The 24,076-nt window shown below is 46.2% G+C and overlaps 1 protein-coding gene across 1 annotated transcript; it reads right to left on the bottom strand.

The window, feature by feature from the left end:
- Positions 1-123: 123 nt before the first annotated feature.
- On the bottom strand, positions 124-22,476 carry CABLES2 (Cdk5 and Abl enzyme substrate 2; the record flags this gene model as incomplete). Its single annotated transcript, XM_082292809.1, has 9 exons — positions 124-3,627; positions 4,077-4,281; positions 5,543-5,649; positions 6,045-6,148; positions 6,844-7,009; positions 7,537-7,645; positions 9,094-9,171; positions 9,908-10,000; positions 21,971-22,476. 9 exons carry the CDS (start codon positions 22,474-22,476, stop codon positions 3,487-3,489), a joined length of 1,509 nt encoding a protein of 502 aa, XP_082148935.1. The 3' UTR covers positions 124-3,486.
- Positions 22,477-24,076: the final 1,600 nt, after the last annotated feature.

The raw sequence follows: 24,076 nt of genomic DNA, 5'->3' as shown, positions 1-24,076 counted from the left end.
AGGTGGGTTGGACTGGGTAAGCTCCAGAGGTCCGTTCCATCCTGAACCCGTCCGTGATTCTATGACCAGACCACCCCGGCACCCTCACAGAAACCCAAAAGACCATTCTGAGCTACCGGAGAGGGTCCAGTGGAGGCCACAACCATGAGAAGGGGTCTGGAGCATCTCTCTTAGGAGGAGAGACTGTGGAGGAGCTGGGCCTGTTTAGTCTGAGGAAGACTGAGACGAGATCTCCTCGATCAGTACAAATACCTCCAAGGGCTGCCAGAAAACGCTGCCAGACTCTTTTCAGCGGTGCACAGTGACAGGACAAGGAGAAGTGGCCATAGACTAAACCACAAGAAATTCCATCGTAAACTGAGGAAGAATTTCCCACTGAGGGTGGCAGATCACTCGAACAGCTGCCCAGGGACATCAGGGAGTTTCCATCTCTGGAAACATTTCAAACCCACGTGGACATATTCCTGTGACCTGCCTTAGCAGCAGCGGGGTCAGGCTGGATGATCTCCAGAGGACCCTTCCAACACCACCCATTGTTATTCCAAAATGAGGCATTTGGTTACAAACTGTGTACCAAAACAGGTTTTATTTCACAGCATCTTAATTTCACAGAAGAAAAAAAAACAAAAACCAAAACAGGCTACAACTCAAGACTTTTAAATAATGGAGTATGACAAAACCAGAAGAGTTTTTGTTTACAGGAAAATGTACAGGCTCTTCCCAAGAGAGTTCTCCATGCTGAGCCACCCCAGCAGCACCTTCACAAAGCACCAGAGCCCTGCTCGGTGTAAACCTGTTTCTCTTCAGAGCAAGAGGAGTTTGGCTGTGCAAACGTAAACCGGCAGAGCTGCGTCTGGCGTTGGGTCCCACGTTCAGTCTGTGACCAGCCAAGGTACTGATAGTTCTTTGCCACATGGTGGCAGCTTTTTGGGTGGAAAGAGAGAGATTCCCACACAGGACTGCAAGCTGCACTCTGGAAAGGGGAAAGAGCAGGCAAACGCACACGGAGGGGGTGGAGGGTCCCTGCAGAAGGGCTGTTCCTGCACTGACACACGAGGAATCCCATGGACAAAACCCCAGGCTCTGGACAGCATCACCCCAAGCCCAAGCTCTGCCAGACAAGGCTGGCACAGCCCTCGCTGCCCTGCGTCATCCCTGGCCTGTGCTCCCAGCAGCTTCCGAGCTCAAGCGTGTGCCCCAGCCAAGTTCTAGAATAACTGTTAGACAACATTCAGCATTCTGTAATTTGATGCTCCTTTATCCCAATTTGTTCTCCTGGAAGAAAACAAAAGCTTGCTGGTTTAATGACGTAAACCCACAGATTCTGGGAGTGTAATTACAGCCCAAATGGCCACTTGAACTAGACAAACTTCCACTGAACAGAGACTGCAAAGTGTTGCAAACCGAAGTGCATTTTGTTCCCTTAGATGGTGAGAAAGGAAAGTTAATGTTGTTACAGAAAACTCTTTATACACTAAATAAAGAAGTTCCCAGAGAAAGACACTTTCAGATTTCATTCATACTCATCAAGCTGTTGTGTGAGAAATTTCTTTGCTCTGTTGTACCTCTGTACCGTCCACAATGCCTTGGGAAGTGGTGGATCACCTCAGCTGTCTGCACCACTGTTTGCTAATTTGGAGGCTCATTACACACTAGATGTTTAGTACATCACTATTTCTGCATGCAAGGACAGTTATATTCAGTAGAAAGTTTAACTAGTAGGCAATTTTTTTAAACCTGTTGGAAGATAATTGGCAAGCTTGCTGTCTAAACTATTAGTTACCATCTCACTTCTGGAGACTGGAAAGTCCTTCTGTGTTAGAGAAATCACAAGCATATTAAATGTTACACAAAGAATTTGAAGCTACATACAGCTGAACACAGTTACAAATGATTTGATAGTCACTGTAATTATTATATATGAAAAATACACTTTGAGCCCCACTCAAAGAGGAAGGGGCTCCAGTAAAGTTTGCTGCAATTCTAATGAAGCCAAATTAGCTTCAGACAAAACACAGCTGAAGAGCAAAGTTCAGCTTTGGTTTTGGCTACAACCCTTATTTAATACAAGGAACAAGAATTTACATAATTTTACATATTAGATAGCAAGTCCCTGACCTCAGCATGAGGTCTGGTAGTTTATGAATCAAACTTAAATTACAACTTTGTCAGTCGAAATAACCAAGTATCAGTTTTGTTCCTTGCAAACGGACCCAGTAACTTGTATCATAATACTGCTTCAGAAAATAAACCCAAGAGCCAATACCACAGAAGGTTCCACATACAATCAAGAATTCATTCCCAACCTGGATACTGTAAAAATAAAGGAAGGAATAGCCAATGGGCAGAGAAGTTATTTAAGCTCTGTGTATGCACTAGAGCGCTGCTGGGCACCAGCCAGGAGTGGCTGCTCAGATGTGCAAGCAATGCCAGTTTTGTGAGGACCATCACAGTGATGCAACGCTTGGAAGAACAGAGAGTAAAAAAAGTAGCATTGTCAATACCGGGCATGCTTTGTTTCATTGGCTTCCTTTGGCAGCAGTAACTCTACTGGCTTCATATTTGCTCAGGTAAGACCATATAGAATACAGTCATACTACAAAAGGTGCTTATTTCAGGCTACGGAACAGTGAAACAAATAAAACCCCTAAATGATGCAATTGACAGCAAACTGTTCTTAGTCAAGTGCTCATCTTCCACTCAGGAGTGAATTAGGATGGCAATCACTTCCCAGCTACCTCACTCAACGTGTGGTACTTCGTGACAGGTTTTCAAACCACCTTTCCTTCTTAAGTAAAATGTGTATTTTTAAGGTATTGATAGTAAATAAATTGAAATGGAGTAATTTCAACCTTGCTACTTACAGATCATAGAATAGATGCCCTGTATAATATTAGTGCAGATATACTGGAATTGTTTTCCTTGTATGCAAGGCCAATGCAGGTAAAGAATAAATGGCTATACAAATTCAGGATTCCCCACTAAATAACAGAACTAACTTAAAAAGCACTGGTACCAGACCAGCCAGTTTTAGGCACATCTTTAAAAAAATAAAGTATGCATTTCATTAATGTAAAAATGTGAGGAGGTTCTTAGAAACATCTGAACTTTATGGTGCACTGGAATGGAAGTTATGTTCCTTCAGTTTCAAGGAATACAATAAAGACTTAAAAGAAAAAGAACCAATACAATAGTATTCTTCATAGGGAAGAACAGTTTTAGTAAAACCAGGAAGATAAATAAGGAATAATAAGCAGCCACGACAGCTGACTGGTGAATATTTGTGCTTTAAATGTCCGAAAGAAAACAAAAGTTCAATAACTCTTCTCGTACCATCCCCCAGACTTGGCATCTGTGTCCATAGATCTCGACAGTTCCCAACACCCTGCAGCCTTCCCAACTAGCTGGAGCCAGTGGCACCTCCACCAGCAGCATCCCAGGATGTGATCCCAGCACAGCTGGATGCCGGCTGGGATGGAGCTTTGGTTAAGACTGTTGTGTGAGCCGTCTGTAGTGAGGTAAAACTTGGTTTTCAGGGAGATACAGAGCCAGTTCCAAAGCTACAAGGACGGTGAATTCAAAACCGATGAGATCCCTTCTGTTGAATCTGAATCTCTCTTCTAGTTTCTATGACAGTGATAATGAAACAAAACAAAGGAGGGGAGAAAGAATCGGTTAATCCAGGTGATTTCAAGGCATTGTTAGATCAAGTCAGCGATGCGTGGCCTGAGCTTTATCTTCAGAATCAAAACGTATTATTGCCAGAGATCAGAGAAGTAAACCAGCTTATCAGCTCAGCTGTGACACCCACACAACAGTTACTGCATCTCAGGCAAACATAGGCAAGTGCAAAAATAACTTTACTGTAGGATCAGTAAGACACTGGCCCGCACCAGGCAGATAGTTTCAATGAATTAAAAAAATAAAGCAAGGAAGAGCCCTAATGAGACAGAAAACTGGCTGAAACAGCTGGTCTTCCATGCAAGCACGTGCCACTGAAAATCTTGGCTTTAATCTTTGCCTATGAGCTAGGGAGGAGGTTCTGACAACAGCTGGAACAAGCTCATAGCACTTACATCTATTAGGTGTTTAACTTCGTGTTTCCTGAGGTCACTGCTGATCTTGGCTGCAAGCAGAACGCAAGCACCAGCACACAGTTTGCGGTTCTGTTTGTTGAGTTTGCCTTGGAGGACGAGCTTCTCAAAGTAAACATAAGCCATGGAGACAGTCACCGGCTCCAGACTGCACTCCTCACTCAGGTTTCTCATCTCTCTCTTTAAACTGGGAAAAGGAGAAAAGACACCCCCCCAGACATGACAGATTTTATTGAATGTTGTAGAAATACTGCAGCACAGCAACTCAGAGGAGCATATGGGCAAGACTCCTATTCGGAAAACCATGACAAGTATTATCCTAGAGTGGAAAAGCCCAGCTGGTAGCAACAAGTTGGTGCTGATGCACAAACTTGATTTCACCTGGCTGGCAACATTCACTGTAGTAGAACAATTCCTCATCTGCCCATAAACACCAGGGCTCAGCTGCCTCACTGACACACAGGCTAATGCTGTAGGATTTCTTCTGGGCTCCCAAACTGGTTTGTGATTCATATCATAAGGGTGAACCACTGTGACCTACGGAAAACAGCAGCTGCTGCATAGAGACCTGTCTACTACACACCTTGAGTCAGAGCCAGGTGTGAGGGGGACGGCAGCGTGCTTTACACACTTCCCACAGCGCCAGCCCTTCACCTCAGCATCACAGCAGGCTGGGAGATGGATGGTTCCTCACAGGGCTGCCATTCAGGCTGCACGATCTCTGCATGAACACACTGCTCTGAACTGCTACAAAGAGGAGCATGCAGGACTCGGGCAGAACAGACTGCCCAAGCAAATCTTCCTCTGGAGCTGAGCTACACCTGGCCCTGGTGACTCAGCAGAATCGTGTTTAAACTGGCTATTTCAGCAGGCTCTGATTGCATTAATCTCCCTGTAACACCAGCAAGGTTACAGTTCTCTGAAGGTGCAACAGTACATCTTCCTGAGGAGTGACCAGATGCATTTACTCAAGGATGAGAAATTCTGTGGGGCCTCCACAAAAAGCTTTTCTTTACCACATCTTCCCAGGTCTAACACTCTTTATCCTACAATCTTGTTAGAGACTGTGGTCATCAGTGAGTCTGGTAATTGAAAGGCAAAAATAGCCAGAGGGCCCAGAAAGCCAATCCAGTTGTAGTGGGACTGCACTGCAGCCAAGCAATCAGGTTACAAGTGTTTGTTTCAAAGCTAATGCTGCTGCACTTTTAATTGGTTAGTACACCACAGTTGGTGAAACAAAACCCTTTAGGTGGAACTATGAAAACCAACTGTTACCCTTTCTCAGCATCCTAAACATTCCAGTACAGGGCTGTCATCCTACAGTCAGCTCAACTGACAACAGGAGATTAGTGTTTAATCATATATGCTATTAATAGATGTAGGATTTGCTCCATTCAAGTGCAGCCTCAGTGTGGATGATGTTCTTGTTATTCGAGCTTATTTCTTACCTCCTAATTTTGCTCAGTGTCAACTTGATATGAGGAAACTTCTCTCTAAAGGTTTCATTCATATCCTTTTTAAGGTCTGAGGGTTTCACATACTCTATGACTGTAGTCTGAAATGCAAGAAGCAAAATTTATCATTTGTCTTGTGAACACAATTGACAGCCAAACAAGTCTTACAAAAACACTAATGCAAAGGCAAGCTTGAGTTTTATTATTCACAATTTAACATTTCTGAAATGTCCCAAAGTTGAATCCCAACTACAGACAAAGGCTTAAAAAATAGTAAGCAAATGGTTACAAGAACTAAATGACAACATGAAGACAGGTGTCAGACTGGCCCTTGACAAGCTCACTGTACAAACTCAATCGCTTATATTTTTCCTGATCAATTATCAGAAAAGCCACAACTTTTTTTTCCTAGAGGACTTTTTCTTCCTCAAGGAAGCTCTTTATAGGAGGATGTGTCACAGAGTCTCTCCTCTGTACAGGTATGCCAGTCACTCACCATGTAAGAGGCAAAGATGAGAACACGTTTATGTTTCCCACAGGGCCACTGAGGATCATCCAGAAGATTTGGATCATACTCTGCAGTCTCCCCAGCTTCACTTCCTGAGGGAATGAGGAAAGCACATTGGGTCACCAGATAAAGAGCTTTAAATCCCCTGTTTCCTCTTTAAGAAAGTTTTCAAATCATTAAGTGTTGGCAGATCTCACAGTACAAGCAAATTGCAGCTACAGGTACACGTTCGCATTTCATAAATGCACCAGTCAAAAATTAAAACCATTAAATGACCCACACAAACCACACATGCCTGACACATCATTTTAGATTTAGTGCAAACTCAGTTTGCATCTACAAATATACCCAGAAAACAACTGCACAAGACTGAATTCTTTTGCCTATAGTCTTATTAGACAGCAGAGTTGTCAGGTTTGTTCTTTTACACAAGAGAAGGGATTCTTGGCACTAACTCTGGCTTATGCATTGTTAACTGTGCTACAAGTCAGGGAGAACCACCTGGATCCACGAGCACCAGATGTTTCTCGGTGAGTAATATAAAACATTACATTCCCAAGCAAAAGCTTTGTGCTTCTTGAATGGCATAAACAGAACTAGGCCAGATATATGGAGGATGTAAGGAGTTTGTGGAATCCTCAGTCCGAAGGCTCATCATTTGCACTGCACTGATGAGCTGCAGCGCATCCATCCCAATAACACACTGACCACTTGCAGAAGCCTCAGACAAATCTCTGCCTTTTCTGCTGTGTGCATGAGTGATGACAGAGCTGGCTCCTGTTCTTACCAAGGTCTGTTCCTGCTGGTATTGTTTTTGCTGTCACAGGTTTGTATCTTGATCCAGGAAGACTCCGGGGAGCACTGGCTCGACAGGGGGGAACAGCACCGTAGGCGTCGGCTTTGCGAACAACCAGAGCATTGGTCGGGTACAAGAATTTTGCATAGGACACAACCTTAAAGAAGAGAAAGTTGTAGTAGTTCTGGGGAGAAGTTTACTGAAAAGCTTATTTCCAGACATCTAGGATTTTCCAACTCGAGTCCCCTAGAGTTTGGATTTAGGAGTGAGGATCTTGGAACTGTTCAACTGTGCATTGCTTCCACAACTTTAAAGTAAAGCGCTGTAGAAGATTTGGTGGGGTGGCAAAGAAAAGGCAAGAATCACAGGAGTAAGATTTTGGCAGCGTATAAATTTAACTAAAGCAGTATGAATTTCACCCCTGTTTCTATCAAAACTTCACTCACATGTTGCCTCAGAGAGCAAAGTCAAATCAATTCTCCAGAAACAGAGGCAGAAGTGATCACAATCTTCAACCATCTCCTCAGAAGAAGCATTATCACAAGCCACAATTTCAAACTATGGGTCTAAAACTTCCAGTGCTCTGAAAAGCCAGAGCTCTCACATAATGGATAGCAAAGCACTGCATAAATTGATTTGTCTCAGCATGAAATGGTCCTGGAGTGAAAAAATAGATGTCCTTACCTTGCCATCAGCACCCAGCTCTACTCCTTCCAGTCCAAGCACCATCTCAGTAGAGACTGAAACTCCCCCAGAAGGATGTCGCTGCTTCTGTCCTTCCATTTTCAGATCACTAAATGCAGGTAAGAAAGAGCACTATGACGAAATGCAAGCCCAGCTTCCCATGGAAACACCAGCCAACACCACCAAGTCAGAGTTCTCTTGTGTGGGAACAAGCCAACTCCTCAATGCCACCTCCAGGAGAATATTAGTTTTTAACTACTCTTTTTAAAATGTAGAGATGCTCATTAACCAAAGAATCAGATTTCATCTCAGTTTAACACAAATCTGTACCAATCTACCTGTCAAAAGTGAACTGTTTTTAATATGGTCTTTCTGCACAAGACCACAGCATTCCCAACCCTCTAATGCCCAAACACCTAACAGCAAACATGATTTACATTAATTATTTTCTAGGATTAGAAACTTGCCTTTCAAGTGCAATTTTCTAACCCCCGTGCACACAAGCTCAAGCTAAGAATGAAGCTGCAGATGTCTGTGTCAGCGATGGCAGCACGTGGCTTTGTCACCAATATTCCAATAAAAAAAACCAGTTTTCAGGTGAAGAACTGCCCTGCCAGCTTGCGAGCAGAACAGCAGAGTGCTCAGAACTGCTCTGAAATAGCTCCAGTGACCTTGCTGCCTTTCTATTATGTGGGAGAATATTTTCCCATCAACTATTTTTATGGCATGTATTTGCATACAATACAATTCCCACCACTAAGCATCCGCTTCCTTTGTCCATAAGTTACGGACAGGACAGAAGTGACAACACAATTGTTTTGCCAGAACAGAATCAGTGTTTTCTATGGTATATTTGTAGATAACAGACCTTCACAGAATGGACTTAAACTTCACAAGGGACTGAGGAAAGATGCAGGGAAGTCCAGTTTGCAGGTTTTGTTTCTCATAAATGAGCATACTGACAGTTGTATACAAAAAATGTAGTCCAAACACTAAAAGCAGTTTGAATCAGTCCAAACTGTTTCTGCTTTTCTTACGCTGCAAATAGTGACATTCATGGCTTAAAGCTGAGAAACAGAAGAGCATCTTAAACTTATTTAGGTGTAAATTCAATATAAAACCTTGAGGATTTCTAGTGAAGGCAGCAGCACCCTTCCCTGAAACTCCCTGTGCTTTTTTTGCTGACACCACTGTTCGTGGCACTAAAGGCAGCTGATTTCTGACCACTTTAGGAATACAGAAAACCTACACAGCAAATCGCATTACCTGTTCAAAGTTGATTTCAGAGATTTCACAGGACTGGAGTGCTTTAAAATGTGAATAAACACTGGAAGAAAAGTCTTCCTTTTTTACTATTTCTCTCTTGAATGAACACTTTGACACTGTGGTGGTGTCTGGTTTTACTGCTCTGATAGCAAGCTCTTGTCCTTATACATGAATGGCAGGTTAAATAGGTTCACTTGCTTAAAACAAGAGACCTACACCAACCACGCTCATTTCAAAAGATCTTTTGAAACAACAGAGCAGACATTTCACAAAGCAGTTGAAGAGACTCACCTGATCCGTAACCCCTCCCCATAAGGTAGGATAGAAAACGCCACACACAGTGTTCGTTTAGCACAGATTAACACTATCCTGCAAGCAGATGGAGAAAGACCAGGATATGAATTAAGATCCAGAAGTCACAAAGCAGCTTTTTATGGGATATTCAGACAAGGCTCTTCTTATCTTCCTCTGCAAGTCATACAGATACTGCTATGGATTTAATGTTTTCAGAAAGCAGCAGAAGAGCAGAGGTTTCACACTGGCCCTGCAGGTCCTTGGGGCTCTCTATAAAACCTCAGCCTTCAGGACATTGGGAGCTCGTCAGAGGAGATCCTAGCCTTTAAATATATATCTATATTTACGTAATTTTTACATAAACCTTGTGAAAAGATGTAGACAATATTCTACATTTAGATGAAACCTCACACTTCTATTAATAATAAAAAAATACAGCCTCCCCTTTCTCTTCTGCTCAGCAACCATGAGCCAAGAATTTGGCTAAACCAAGTCACTCTCCTTAAATCCTCCTCAGCTCTGACCTCTCTGTGTGCCAGAGATAAGGAAAGTGAGAGAAATAAGAAAAGTGAGAGAAGAAGAGAGAGAATGATTTAACCTCTTCAGAGCAGGGTGGCAGAATCATGAACGTATTGCTGCAAATGTAGCAGGTATGAGCACCTACTGCCTTTGATAGAAGTCTGGATTAAACTAACACAGCCCCAGGGGCATCCCCTAATTCCCACTGGTATTAAAGGTCTTACTGCATGGAACTGAAAGCTGCTTCCTATTGCACACAAGTACAGGGGGAACCTCGATCTCCACACGTTACCTGCTGTTCTTGGTGTCATACTGCCTCATGTTCTTGATGAAGTGCATCTTCTTCAAACTTTTGTGTCTTGGAGACCCAGATATATGCTTGGTTCTGCAATGATAAAAAGAAAAACAAACAAAACCCCCAAATCTGTTAAGTGTTCTGTGAAAAATCCATGCCAGTAGTATGATCAGATGGCAGCACTAGCATGCAGGACCTCAGATATTGGCGTGGAAGAGGGTGGAGGGAGGAGAGGACTGCATGCAACGAGTTGAGGTTAATGCTGCTTTTGAAAACAAGTACCTTCGTACACTGGCATATTCCACTATGTCTTCTAAAAAGTCTAGAGAGCAGCGCTGGGAGATAAAACGCCTTCTGCAAAATGTACAACACCACGAAGAGTGAACAGCATTAGTTCATGGCCTCCGAGTTTATGAACTGCAACAGATCTATGAGCTCTTAGAAAACATGGCAGGTTTTCCTGACTTCTGGTTTTTTGCAAGAGTGCTTAACTAAGAGTTTAAAATTCCTAAAAAGGCCAGGAACTTGTCTCCCCCTCTAGGACCCTTGAAATGCGTATTTATACCAACTTCATCAACAAGACCACTCACTATCTGCCACACAGAAGAATGCCTACCTGTAAGTTAAATGCCTAAAAAGCTTCCAAACACTCATTTAAAATCTGTCAAGAATGTCACAAAAAGATCCCCCCATCAAGGCAGGGGAGTAAGTAATTTTAAATCACTTTAAGTTCAGATACAGGTATATCTGTATGATGACCAAACATCTGCATGCATTCTCCATTCAGAACAGCTGTCTCCAGCTGCAGGAGTCAGCAGACTGAGAGTCTGTGACTGCAGCTCAATAAAACTGACAGATCTCTCTGAGAAACAATAGAGAGGGTTATTAGAGGAAGCAAAAAGTATTTGGAACCCATGTGAAATCCCAGAATGGAAGATGCAAGAATAATAGGACTCATGTGAGTTAGTGTAACAGTAATAGGATACTACGTTCAAGCAAAAAAAAAATAGACTTTGCCAAAGTAAGATACATTACTATTGTCCAAGTCAAGTCTGTCTTTGTTGGTGAAGATTTACAAATGAATTGTGCAACTGACTGCAATTTCCACAGGAACAATGCACTCCACCAGCAAAACACTGACACTAGAACTATCAGAGTCCACATTTTCTGCCTTTGTTTAAGCATGCATTGTGCTACACTTTTAGCCCAAGCCATGTGTGTTCAAGCCCAAGGCTTTCTTCCCAAGTGACACAGAGATTCAACTAATGGACAATGCTGCCATGGAAGTCAATGTAGAAGCAGCACACAAGACGAAAGTTGCAGGACTCTGGTTTGACAAGACCAGCTTCTGGCAAAAAAAAATAGAAATCAAACTTCAAACTGCAGCAGAGCAGAGCATCAGCTGCACCGTTCAGGCACTCAAAAGGAAGTAAAGCCCAGAACTCAAACAGGTAGGAGGATGAAAAATTACTGTCCCTTTCTGCAAACACAAGGGAGGCAAACCCTCCCACAGGACTAACACCTTCAGTATTGCTAGAGATTGCCTCCTACAAATCCACAGGCATTAAGGTGCAACTGGAGAACATTCCTGGCACAACTCCAACACCCTCCACCAGCACTTCAGTTTTAAAATTATTCCTGGTTTGCTGCTTTTCAGCAAGAATGGCACAGGAATGTTTAACACTTTCACATATACATGGTTCTCTGGTCTAATCTGGCATCTAAAATGCAATAAAAATCACCCTTCATTAAAGGAGGAGGTGACTGCAAACCTCCTGGCTCTAATGCACTTACTAACATCCACGGACTTCCTCCCCTCCCCAGGGGAGACCTGGCTGGATGGAGACAGAAAGACGCTGTGTATGGCAAGCAAAGGAAAAACACAGCTAATGCCAGTGGGCACTGGTACAAAAAAAGCACATAGTTCTGTGAAAGGATGCTGGGGTGAATAACAGGATGGATTGAGAGAGCCATGGCTAGACCCTCACTCCTGACTCCACACTGTGGAGACTCATCCAGGGTGTTACACCTTCTGAATATCCCCTTGTTTTCTCAGTAACAGGGAGAAGAGTGACAAACACCTGAACCGAGAGCAGATCTGGAAGTAAAACCCTGCCGCAGTGAAGGGAAGATCCCACCCCTTGACTCAGAACCACAATGACTCATCCCTACTCTGCAAACAGGAAACTTCATTTTTAGCTGCACTCGTAAATTTCTGCCCTCAGCGGAAGCTGTCACCTTGGAGGAATCCCTGACGCCGAACCAGACACTCTCCCTCAAATCTCAAAACAGGGTGTATGTAAAGAATTATCACTAATCCAGAGTACCTGAAACAGTTTGTAGGCCCAAACCAACATTTGGGCCTACAAACCTCACCACAGTCCAAGAGACTCACTGGTGCAGTATTTGGAGAATGCAGCAAAATTTGACACTTTTTGAGTAGCCTGCACTTATATATATGCACACACACACACACACACACTCACACAGATATATATTTGCTTTAGTTTGAGTGCTCTTCTCATGCAGCCGACTCACACTTGCACAACAGGCTGCACAGGGTCACTCCAGTGACTGCTAACTTTGATGACAAAAAAAAAGTCAAGTCACCTATCCTGTGCTAAGCAGCTTCACCTAGGATAACACTTCTTGCTATGGTCCACGGAATTAGAAGGATTTTAAGTAGTTTACACAGTGTATTAGTTGCTGAAAGCAACCTAGATCCTAAGAATACCAACATCTCTACATGAGGTGCGAGTTACCTCATGCACACCCTTACCCATGTGTGACCTGACAATTAAAAATTGAAATATCCAATATTAAAATGTTGATGGGTTCCATGGAGCAGGCTGAAATTTCAACAAAAAGTTCAAACATGCCTGTTTGCCAGCTCCAGCCATTGCCCTGACAAACTATAGAGGGTTTGGGTACATGTATGTCCCTGACCAGGAGCTCATTTTTGGGTGCTTTCCAGCCTTTTATTTCAGAAACCGATAAAGACCAAAGCAGGACACTCCCAGACCATTAAAAACAGCAACTGTGTTTACAGAGCCAGCACAGCACTGGAGGGGACCCACCAAGAGCGAAAACACACACAGCACATGCCCAGAGATAAGGGGCTATCACGTAGAGGAATTCTGGATTACGCCTTGGCTCGTTATCTCCATGTGCACACACGGGCTCACACAATCCAACACTGCTGCCAAATCCCTGACGAACTAAACATGCACTTAAAGCCCACAAGAATCTCTTGTGTTCAGAAAAAAACCCCAACAAATTATCTTCAGAGCTACATTTTGACTCCTGTCCTGGGACGCAGTAGCCAGCCCATACATTTATCCTTTCTGATGGATCTCCCACTGAGGAAATCCAATTTTTGAGTGCTTCCAGCTCCAGAGCTGTCCTCCTTTGATCCTGCCAGAGTCCCACTGAAACTCTCTGCAGAGGGTGGACAGTGGACAAGCAGCAGTGGGATCACCAGCCCCAAGACTGACACAGCTCTTAAGTGTTCCCAACAGGACAGGACACAGCTAAGAGCAATCTATCTATAGCTCTGGTAATCCCTACATGTCCCGTCTTTTGAAAGGAAAGGAGAAAGCTGGTTAAGTCACTGCTCCAAGATTAAAGAACACTGACCTTTCTGATGGCTTGCCAGGAGTGTTTTCCCCCTCCCCACTCGCACTGGGCTACCTGCACACACCCAGGAGGACAAGGGTAAAGCTTTGGGATGTTGCTGCAGTTGAAGTGTGCAAGGCGACCATTCTTTAGCAGGTACTGAATGCAAGAGATGCTGACCCTGTGCTGTCAGATGTGGCTTCAGGCACAGACAAGCCTCACCCACTCCTGCTCCTGGGCCACTCACAGTCCTCTAAGGCACTCCTTTGGGCACCCATGACCACGCTCTGCACTTGCAGGTTCTGCAACACACAGCCCTCACATATCTCATTTTAACCCTTTAATGTTGGGCCTTAACCCCCAACACTGGGCCTGACAGTGGCCAATGGTCTTTCTTAAGCCTGCACGCAGCTGCCATTTGGCCACTTTGAAGCTTCTCTCCATTTTGTCATTCTGGTTCCTGCATTTCTGCCACAGCCAGTGAACAGACCAGCTGGCCTCCTGAAGGAAGAAATTGGAAATTTCTAACATCTGTGATTCTCCCCCATGCTGACTAACCCCCATCCCTCTCAGGGACAGGGCTGCACTCTGAGCCCCCCACACAGCCAGAGTTCAACCAACATCCAGCTGTTCCACTAACACAGCACCCCGAGTTCATTTATGCTGTGATCTCTTATTTTCATCACCTCCAGGACCACCAAGCCCCATGACAGGAGCATTCAAAGATGCTGCCAAAGCTGGACATGGCCTGAGCCCTCCTCCAAGGGGCCCAGCAGTGTGGATTTGTTTCCAATGGAGCTGCATCCACAGCCCTGATGATGCTGCATGCACACACAGACACACACCCCGGGCACTGGGCTAAAATTAGCAGCAGGGCTGATATCCTCTGTTGCTCTTTAGCCATCCGTACTGCTAATAGATGAGTGGAATGGGGGAGGTCAAGGACTTTTAATTACTGTGTAAAATTAGGGCCTAATAGAATTTGGCTGCCTATTTCTCGCTTGAGTTTTATTTTAATATGATGCCCCTTTGTAATGTCCCTTACAGGCTTCAGTATGATCACATCTGTCAAGAGGCTGAGTTATTAATACAAGGACAAAAAAAAATCATTTATTGGTTTTGGGAAGTACTATCTTAGAAACAACTGTCAAAGGTAATTTGCACAAGAAATCCAGATCCCAAATCCTGTTTACAATAGGAAGACATACCTGTCAGCTTTGTTTTTCCAAGACATATTTTGAAGATTAAGTTGTATTGTTTTCATTCCTTACAGGCAAGACAACAAAAAGATACGAACTGTGCTTGGGCTTCACTAGGTAAAATACAGGCATTGAGGGATTAAGAAAGATTAAAGAAGTTACTCCTGGTTTTTAAGCTTACTTTTTAGCAGCTGCCATTTCTTCTGCAGCCCAGGAGACATTCACTGATTTCAGGCTTGCATCCCAGAGTGTGTGAGTGGGAGCATCCCTGTTGTGCTATCAGTGCCCTGTGCCTCACCACCCTCGGTGCTCACGCTAATGAGTTTCCTGCTCAAAAGCAGATTGAGTACAGCTCACTGGTAGCAACAAGTTCTCAGTAATTAAAGCCAAAAGAAGCCAGAGACTGCATTTACACTGAATCACATCAAAACCATGTCTTTGGTAAAACAAATGACTTTCACAAAGGATCTGTGCCATGAAGTGTCCAGCACTGAGCAGGCCACTTTCATGGGTGGATGGTCTCAGCTCAGATGCTCCTTGAGAGGCAGAAAAGAAAGACACTTTGCATCACCAACAGTAAGTGCACAGCTCAGTGCTCCTTCTTCACAAAGCCAGCTACTCGTTGTTTTATGGCACCACAAATGTGCATTTGGATTGCAGGCCACCATCCCAGGAGCTCTTCCTGACATTTGTTTAAGTATCAGACTGCCAGAGAATAAATACAAGTCTCACAGCAGGGCTAGTTTAACTTATTCTTTCAGTAATCGTCATTTTAAAGGGTAAGCTGAAATCAGCCACATGAGCATGAAAAGTACTTTTAGGCTACAGAGCAGGTTGCTCTGTGAGAGCCCAGGATGAGGGAGGAGGCCTAATTCCTTCACCTTTGTGTTCCTACTCAAGGTTTGTTTGCAAAACTGTAAGGGCACCAGGGGCTTTCCTGCTGGTCCCAAACAGCCAGGAGAAAATCCTGCACTCCTCCAACGCCACTAAAACCACATGCAAGGGAAGAATGCGTCACACAGCCTATGGAACAGATGAGAATGAACAGAAATGAAGTGTAATTTGAATGAAGGTGGAGGCCGAGTAAGTGGGAAGCTCACTAAACCTGGAGAGTTTTAAATACTAACAAGGAATGAAATTAGATAATCTTCACAGCAGCTGCTACTTCCTTGCTGATTCACAACCACATATGATTAAGACCTAATAGAGAATGAGCTTTACATTCATTGAGTTTCATAAATCACATTGTTTTGGTGCTCAGTGTGTTTAGGCAACGCAAGGAGAAAATAATGCCTTCCAGTAAGTATTGTGAAAGCCCCAGCTGTTGCAACAGAACTACCAAACCAGATGTAAGGTTTGCTGTGCCCACGGCCCTCTCCTAAAGCTCATTCCTGAAATCCCTGCTGCTTCTCACAAAGCAGACTAGATGTGCTGGCCAGGACACCACCAGCATTTCTCCAAATTTCTCCCAGTTTCTGGAGGTGTTCCTAGCTCACCAACCTGGCTGCCTCCTGTGCTTTGTGCTCTGCTCACTCAGCACTGAACTGCTGACCAAAACAGGCACGTGAAATGCAAAGTGCGTCCTTGATGACACTGTGGGGCATTATGCTAGAAATATTCATGCACTTCACTGAGAGATGATGCTGTCATTTCATCATGTGCCTTGCTAAATAAAAGCCTTCAGCACAATAAACTCCCGAGCTAAAAAAAAAAATAGGAAGAAGAAAAAAGGAAAGAAAAAGAGAAGCTTTTAATTGGAAAGGAGAAAATTAAAATAGGTGACTGGAGGAAACTCAGTCAAAGCAAGTTTAGAGAGGTCCCACAGTGTTTTCATGGGCACCTGGTTTTTCCCATTCCATCAATCATCCCCTTCTACCCACAGTCAAGAGGCTGTAGCTTCACCGGGGCAAAATTTTATGCTTAAATTTTAGCAACCACAACAGAGCAAGGGCAAATCTGTCCATGCTGTTGAGCAAGCACCTCTGACCAGCAGCAGTTCAGCCCATGCTGTGGGGACTCCAAAATGAACCAGATGCCCAGCTCTGAGGCAGGTCTGCAGCTTGGGTACCACCCAAGAGCAAGAGCTGGCAGAATCACAGCTGTGGGGTCAGCTGACAGCAAGCTTTGAGTTTTAAGGACATAGTATGTCTTGTGAAACAGAGGCCAGCTGAAGGTTCTTCATTTAACACCTTTTCAGGGAATAGGCGAATTCCAATTACAGTAGGTTAAATACACAACAGCTGTAAACCAAAGGTCAAGTGTTTGGAGCTCTGTCTGAAGAACTGGGTTGACTGAGTGGCTTTAGCTGAGCACCCTCCATTTGCAGTCACCTGCTCTATCAACAATACTTTGTGCTCATTAAAGAGCCCAAATTTCATTGTGCATTTTTAAAACTCCAACTACAGAGCCAGAAACCTTCAGAATAACCTTCAAAAGGCGGCTCAGAAATATCTTCAAGCTCGCTCAGCCTGACAGCCTCACGGCTTTAACTCACTGACAGATGGAAAACAGGAGAACACAGGATTCAATATGCTATATATAACTAAATAATTACTTTTAATATACTATACTGTAACACTCCTACAGGACTTGCTCACTGGAGGTCTGAATGGGATCCCCAAAATTAAGTTATTCTGGTTTTTATATACATAATTTAGTTGCATTTTCCTTCTTGGCTGATGAGTCCTTGACTCGAAGCAAGGTAACATCATTCTGACCACCCTCATCACCTCCTGCGGAGAGGAGCTGTGAGCTGGAAGCAAGGAAAACGCAGAAACGGCGCTTCCAAAGCATCCCAAAACCCACAGCATCCCAAAACCCACTGCCAGGCCTCCTGCACAATCACTTTGAAAAGCTGTAGAATCCATCCACAGGTAAAATCAGCTGCAAGTACAGTTAATTGTGTACAGACTACTCCTGTGTGGAGAGCAAAGGTACTTTAAAGCCTCTGGACTGTCTAAATTGAAGAGGTCAAATAACCTTGGTGTTGGAAGTGTCTTGGATTGCCTGACCCAGACCCATTCACAGGGGTGCACAGGATACAAGGACGTGGATGTTCTGATCTCCAAGTTTCCTGCCAGGCATACAACTTACTTCTTCTGCTTAATATACCTGGCTGGGAATGTCTACAGGCAGCTATAAAACACTTAATACTGGGCACATGCAATTCACCTGCAGTCAAGAATATGAGAGAAATCTGCTGAAGCAACCTGGGGAGGAGACTGCAGCCTTAACACTTCAGCTGACTTTTAAATGAAGTTCAGGTTTAGAATATGTTCATTTTCAGCCCCCAGCAGCACATCCCAGTCTACTGTTCACCTCTGAAAAGTCAAAGCTTGCCAGGTCTGACAGAACTTGCTGCTTCCTAAAAAGCACCATGTGCCCAGCTTATTCCAAATTAGGCTCAAAATTTAAACTAAGACTTTTTATTTCATCCATCTCAACAAAATCTGTTTATTAGCAGAGGGGTTTTTATAAAAATATTTATATTTCTTGAAGTGACAACAGCAGCTAAGATGACAGTAGAACAGAACAACACATTAACCACCATAAAATCCTGACTAAGCATTTCTGCTCTTCCACCCACAGAACTAATCTGATCACACCTATGTCAGCAATCTGGCATCCAATTAACACTTAAAAGCAGAGTAGGTCCAAAGTGTTGCTGTTATCAACTACTGTTTAAACTCCCACTTTCAAAATGACCTAAATTTGCTGATAAATCAGAAATGACTGAGCTATCACAAACACTCAGTTCAGCTCCTTGACCACTGAACTCCAAGGACATTAAAGCCTCAATCACAAATAATTTAGTCTCTGTGTTTATTCTTAGGCCCAGAAAAATGCAGCAAATTGTGGCAAAACCAGCTGCTTTACATTATGCTATAATGAAACCTCAGAAGCAAAACAAGCATTGACATTCAGGGCTGTTGTTTCCATTTTTCATGCTTTCATAACCTGGCTATTTCCAGGGCTCTCTGCTATCTGTGTTTCCCCAGAAAGCTCTGCCAGTTTCAGACCCAGCTGCAGAAATTCATTAAAAAATCTGTGAATGCTGATTTGTTCCCTGTTTGCTGCCTCCCTCCCCTGCTTTTTGTGAGGCTTGTTCTTTGAAAGAACAAAAGAACAGAGCAAGATGGAAAAGGAGAAGGGAAGAAGGATGGCAAGCAGATCAGGTCAGGCAAGCTGGTATAGCACAGCATTGTAATTTAAGATCCTGTAAGCAGAAGATTCCTTAGGAAAATGGAAGTGGAAGGTAAAAGTCATAAGTTTATAATGCTCAGCCAGCAGCACAATGAAACTGAGCATCCAGATTTGAATGGTGCCTCCTCTGCTGAGCTTCCATCCTAAAGGACCTTACAGCGATGGAGGAACTCCAGGGAACACCAGGTTACATCAGGTGAGCAGATCTCTCGTTCCCTGGGCTGTACTGCACATGCTGCCTGCTGCCAATAACTAACCCCCAACTCGAGCAGAGAGGCCACCACGCCCTGCCCTGAGCCACACTGGCTGGTCTCATCAGCTTCTTGCAACCTCTCAATCAAGTCAAACAAGACCAAGTTTTGTAATAAAACCCTGCCTAATGATACTGTCAGTAGATAGAGATACTGATAGTAGAGTGATATCTCCATGGATCAGGGCAAGCCCCAGCACGATGAAATCCCCAGATATGGCACAAGACTGGTCAGTGAACATGGACAGAGTGAGTCTGGAGATCCTGCAGCCAGTGCTCCTGGTGCCTTTAAGGGAGGCTCCACTGAGGAAAATTCAAAGCAGATCTTGACAGTGACTCAGAAAGGACTCTGAAGAGAACAGCTGCCTAAAAGTGGGCACCAAGGATTAAAAGGCCAGGATGGCAGTGCAGATTCCACCTCCCCCTTCCCTCCACCAACTTCACTCGCCTGTACCTCTGCACGATGCAGGCAGTTAATGATCTGGAATAGCAACATCACTGTAAGGCAAAACAATTCTCAGATTCCCAAGTCCCAATAAAAGAAGATCCATTTTGTAATTGTTGATTTTGAAACCTCATTGTGTAAACAGCTCACCCAACACAGAAGGGGAAGGAGTAAATGCACCGCTGTCCTGAAGGACATTCCTCCTGTGATTCCCTGAATCATTCCTCATGTATTTGCAACAAGAAGAGATGTCTCTGCTCAGTAGGGACGGAGAGATATTCTGTCACAGACCAAAGGAAAAAACCATCGAGTGAAAAATAAAGTGCTAAGTCCCTCATCTTGTAAGTTGGCAGTGAAATTGTAATTGTCCATTTCACCCACTCCCGTGCCCAGTGTGACTGGGATGAGGTACATTGGCTCTAACACATCCCCTCAGGCAGCACAAAACTGTCCTTTTGTCAGAAGATGTGTGGATCTGTGTAAAGATGTGGATCTTCCGTCTGATGGTTTCAGCGGATGCTCTTTTTCTTTCAAGATGAAAACCAGATGAACTCTCACTCCAAATCACCCTCAAAAGTAGTACACAAACTGATCAATACAATATACCCTTCCAGCCAACTCTTCCAAGCAAAAAAATCATGGTTTGTTTTGTCATTACTCAGACAGAAGCCTTCTGATTCCCTTGATTGCCCCTCACACTTCTCTCTACCTTTTATTTCTGAATCATCATTCTTTTCAGCCAGATTGATGAGAATTACTGTAGGGGAACACCTCAAACCTGATGCCAAAGAAAGAAGCAGGAAGGACATCAAATGAGAAGATCCTAGGAATATTTTCTTAGTGTCCTATTGACTTGGCATGGGAAGGATCATTGCTTCAGAACTCTGTATGCACAGGCACAATGAAGGCCACATCCACAAAGTGAACTGTGCTTAAAAACTCTTGATGCAAAACTTGCCCTCGAGAGCTCTGCCTATTAATATTAAATCAGTGAAATTAAACCACACAGCACCTGCTGTGCTGGCTTTTGTGGATCAGGAGTGCTGGGAAGGAACTGTTCCACAGCAACACCCTCACTCCAGGCTTTCCTCCTCAACAAGCGGCACACAACAGCACAATCTGTGCACACAGGGCAGCCAGCTGGCAGCCCCAGCTTCAATTTCTCCAACAAATAAGGAGGGAAAGGTGTGTTCCATGACAAGAAAAGCAATGAGTGGTAAGTAACAGTTCAAGAAGGAAAACAGCCCAGGAGGGATAACACATGAGGACCCCCACATTACTGACAAACACCTATTTCTCTTCAAATTCACCTGAACCCCCAAGCTGGGGATACACAGGACATCTCCCCCTGTGAGATGCACACTGAAAGAAAATACCCATTAACTGCATTAGCAAACTCCCCAGCTTTGAAACACTGACAACATCTCTGTTTCAGCTCACTAACAAAGCTCTCGAAGCCACTGTAAAGACCACAGAGACTTAAAGCCTTTGATACTGCTGCCTATCTGCAGGCTCAGAGGGCCAGCTCACTTTACAGAGCTGTTTATGCAAGAAACGGCCTGAAAAGAGTTCTTTCAGAGCTCAGATCCCCAAGATCTGAGCAAGAGCCTGCCTTCCAGTCGATTAGAAAACCAACACTTTCAGCCTGACAGAAGTCCCTTGGAAATGCAACGGCAATCCTACTCTGAAGGCCAGAGCATCCTCCCCCGAGGCTGATTCCAAGTTCCCTGTGCACAAGCATTCATTAATACACAATTGCAGAGACAAGCAGCAGAGAGCAGGAGAAGGAACAACACCAGCAGTGTGGCCGCCGCACGGAGGAAGCGTCCTGCCTAGCAGTGACCCTGTCAGCTTCATCGGGAAACACAGAAATGCAGAAACTGGGCTGGGGAAAAGCAGGAGGCAGGATTCAGGGTACCGCAGACCTGCAGACAGAGCCTCAGCGAGCGATCCCCTCCGCAGATCCCCGTCATCCGCCGCTGCGCGGGCCGGGGCATCCTCCGCGTCCCCGGGCCCAAGCGGCGCTGCCGAGGCGGCGGCAGCGCGGGCCGGGCGTGCAGCGCTCCCGGATCCCCGCACACCTCTGGCCGGGCCGCTGGGGCAGGTGCTCCCTTCCCTCCCGGGGCCACCGCGGGGCCGGCGCCGCCTCCCACGGCCGCTCTCCCCGGGGGCGCCCATTTCCCATGCCCCGCTCCCCCCTCCCGGAGCCCCCGGCCGGCCGAAGGCCCTGGGAAAGTCCGGCTCTTCCCAGGGCCGTGGGGGGTCCCGGCACTTCCCACGCCCCGCGGGGTCAGCGCGACGGGGGCGGGGGTGTAGGCTGGCCCGGCGAGTCCCGTCCCCTCACTCACCTCTGCCGCTGCGCCTCCAGCGAGAAGCCGCCGCCCGCCGCGCTCTGCGTGGGGCTCAGGAGCCCCGGGGCGCCCGGCTTGGGGGCCGCCAGCATCCCCGGCAGGGCGGGCGGGGCCGGGGGCGGCGGGCACAGCGGGCCGCCCAGCAGCAGCTGCGGCAGGAAGATGCCCCCACGGGTGGGGTCCGCATCCCCCTTGGCTCCGGCGGCGGCAAGCGCGGGCACGCCAGGCAGCAGCAGGGCGGGCGGCGGCTGGCATACGGGCGGCGGGGGCAGCAGGCGCGGGGGGGCTCCGGCCGGCTCCGCCGCCGCCTCCTCCCCGTCACCCGGGCCAGCGGGCAGCGGCGGCTTCTCGGCAGGCGGACAGGGCGGACGCCCGTCCAGGGAGATGTTGTTGAGGAAGAAGAGGGCGGCCTGCCGCCGCCGAGAGTCGCCCCGCTTGCGCGGCGGCGGCTGCTCGCGGGGCGGGCGGGGAGGCGGGGAGCCGCACGCCGTGGCCGCGGCCATTCTCCGAATGAGCCGCGGCCGCCCGGGCGGGGCCCCTGGAGCGCAGCGCGGCCGGCGGCTCGCGCGCCCATTGGCTGCGTCGCGCCTGAATGCAAATGAACCCGGCGGCGACCCCGCGCCCATTGGCTGCTCGCGCGTGGCCCCGCCCCCGCCCCGCGGGGCCGTGCCGGGTCCTGGCGCCGCCGGCGGGGCAGCGCCGGGAGCCCCGCGGGGACGGGGCGGGGCGGCCCCGGCACCCCCGGGACCCTCCCTGGCCTCTCCCTTTCCTCCGTGGGCTACTTCCCTACCGCAATCACGAGCCCACCATGTCCCCGCACGACCACCCACCGTGTCCGTTTGTGTGAGTTTTTAAAAACTTCTCCTCCCCTCATCTCCCCACCCGAACCATAGTAACACTAGTGGCCGCCTGTTCCCAAGAGGTGCTGGCCTTCGTGCAGGCAGGAGGACACATCTGCTAAACCCATCGCAGGCGTTGGTGCGCGTCAAAGCACCGCTCCTATAAAAGCGGATGAAGGTCGTCGATCCTGTTGCTCTATCCCAGCAGCCTGGGACCCGACCCTCTGGCTTGCAGGGCTGAAGTGGACCCCAATCCGCCGACCCCGAGGGCGCAGACTGCCGTTCACAGCCCCGAGACTCACCAGCAGTCCCGAAACCCGTGCGGAGGGATGGATCCCCACGCTTCCAGCTCCTGAAGCAAAGCCAAGGCAGTGCTGATCCTGGGCCGTATATGGGCAAGGCAGACCCGAGGCTGGAAGGACATAAAATTAATATTTATCTCCACGAAGTGACTCAAGGCATTTCTGCACTATACGTTGCTTCCCGGACTGGTGTGTTTATACTGCATGGGATAAACATTCCCCTCAGGCACTTGAACCTGTGTCTGTCACATCCCGGGATGATGCTCTGATCGCCTGCCAGGACAGAAAGCTCTGCCCTTTCCTCTCCTCAGAGGATGTTGATGTGCACTGACAGGGTCCATGCCATTGGGCCTCGAAGGGGAGATTTGGGAGCTGTGCTGGGCGTGATGAAGCCTTTGGAGCTGAGAACAGCAGTGTGTGGGTGCTGGTGGCCTCTGTGTTCCTCTGAAACCGAAATGAAGACTTCCCATGCTTCCCACCTCTCATGCCCTGAAGCAGCTTGTAGCTCCCAAGCAGGATTTTGCCCACGCAGTACATATCTTAAAGTACAGACCACATTTACCATTTGAGAGGTTTGCAAATGAAAGTTGCAATTACTGTATTTGCAACACTGGACCCTTAGGGTGGTGAATTCTTTTGCCAAATAGGCTTAAAGAAGCCACATGGCGACTCTTAACATTGCTTGCAGTCTACACCAGCAACCAAACTGATATCTGATGATATGGCCTGAAGTATGGGCACTGAGTAAAAGATAGGTTTTGAAACTGTCCTATGAAAAACATAGAGGTTCTATGTCTTTTCATATGGCTGTTTCATAAGATCCATTTTTGTATGCTGTTGCAAGTGGGCCATCAACACGTCTTATAGTATTAGTAGCATATAATAATAATAATAATAATAATAATAATAATAATAATAATAGGATTAAGATAGGAGACGTAAGACAATGTTTTCTTGCAGGC

This window comes from Coloeus monedula, assembly GCF_965178545.1.
Source record: "Coloeus monedula genome assembly, chromosome: 17".
Lineage (NCBI taxonomy): Eukaryota > Metazoa > Chordata > Aves > Passeriformes > Corvidae > Coloeus > Coloeus monedula.
Note: the sequence above shows the minus strand (reverse complement) of the source record. Positions and strands in the feature narration are given on the sequence as shown.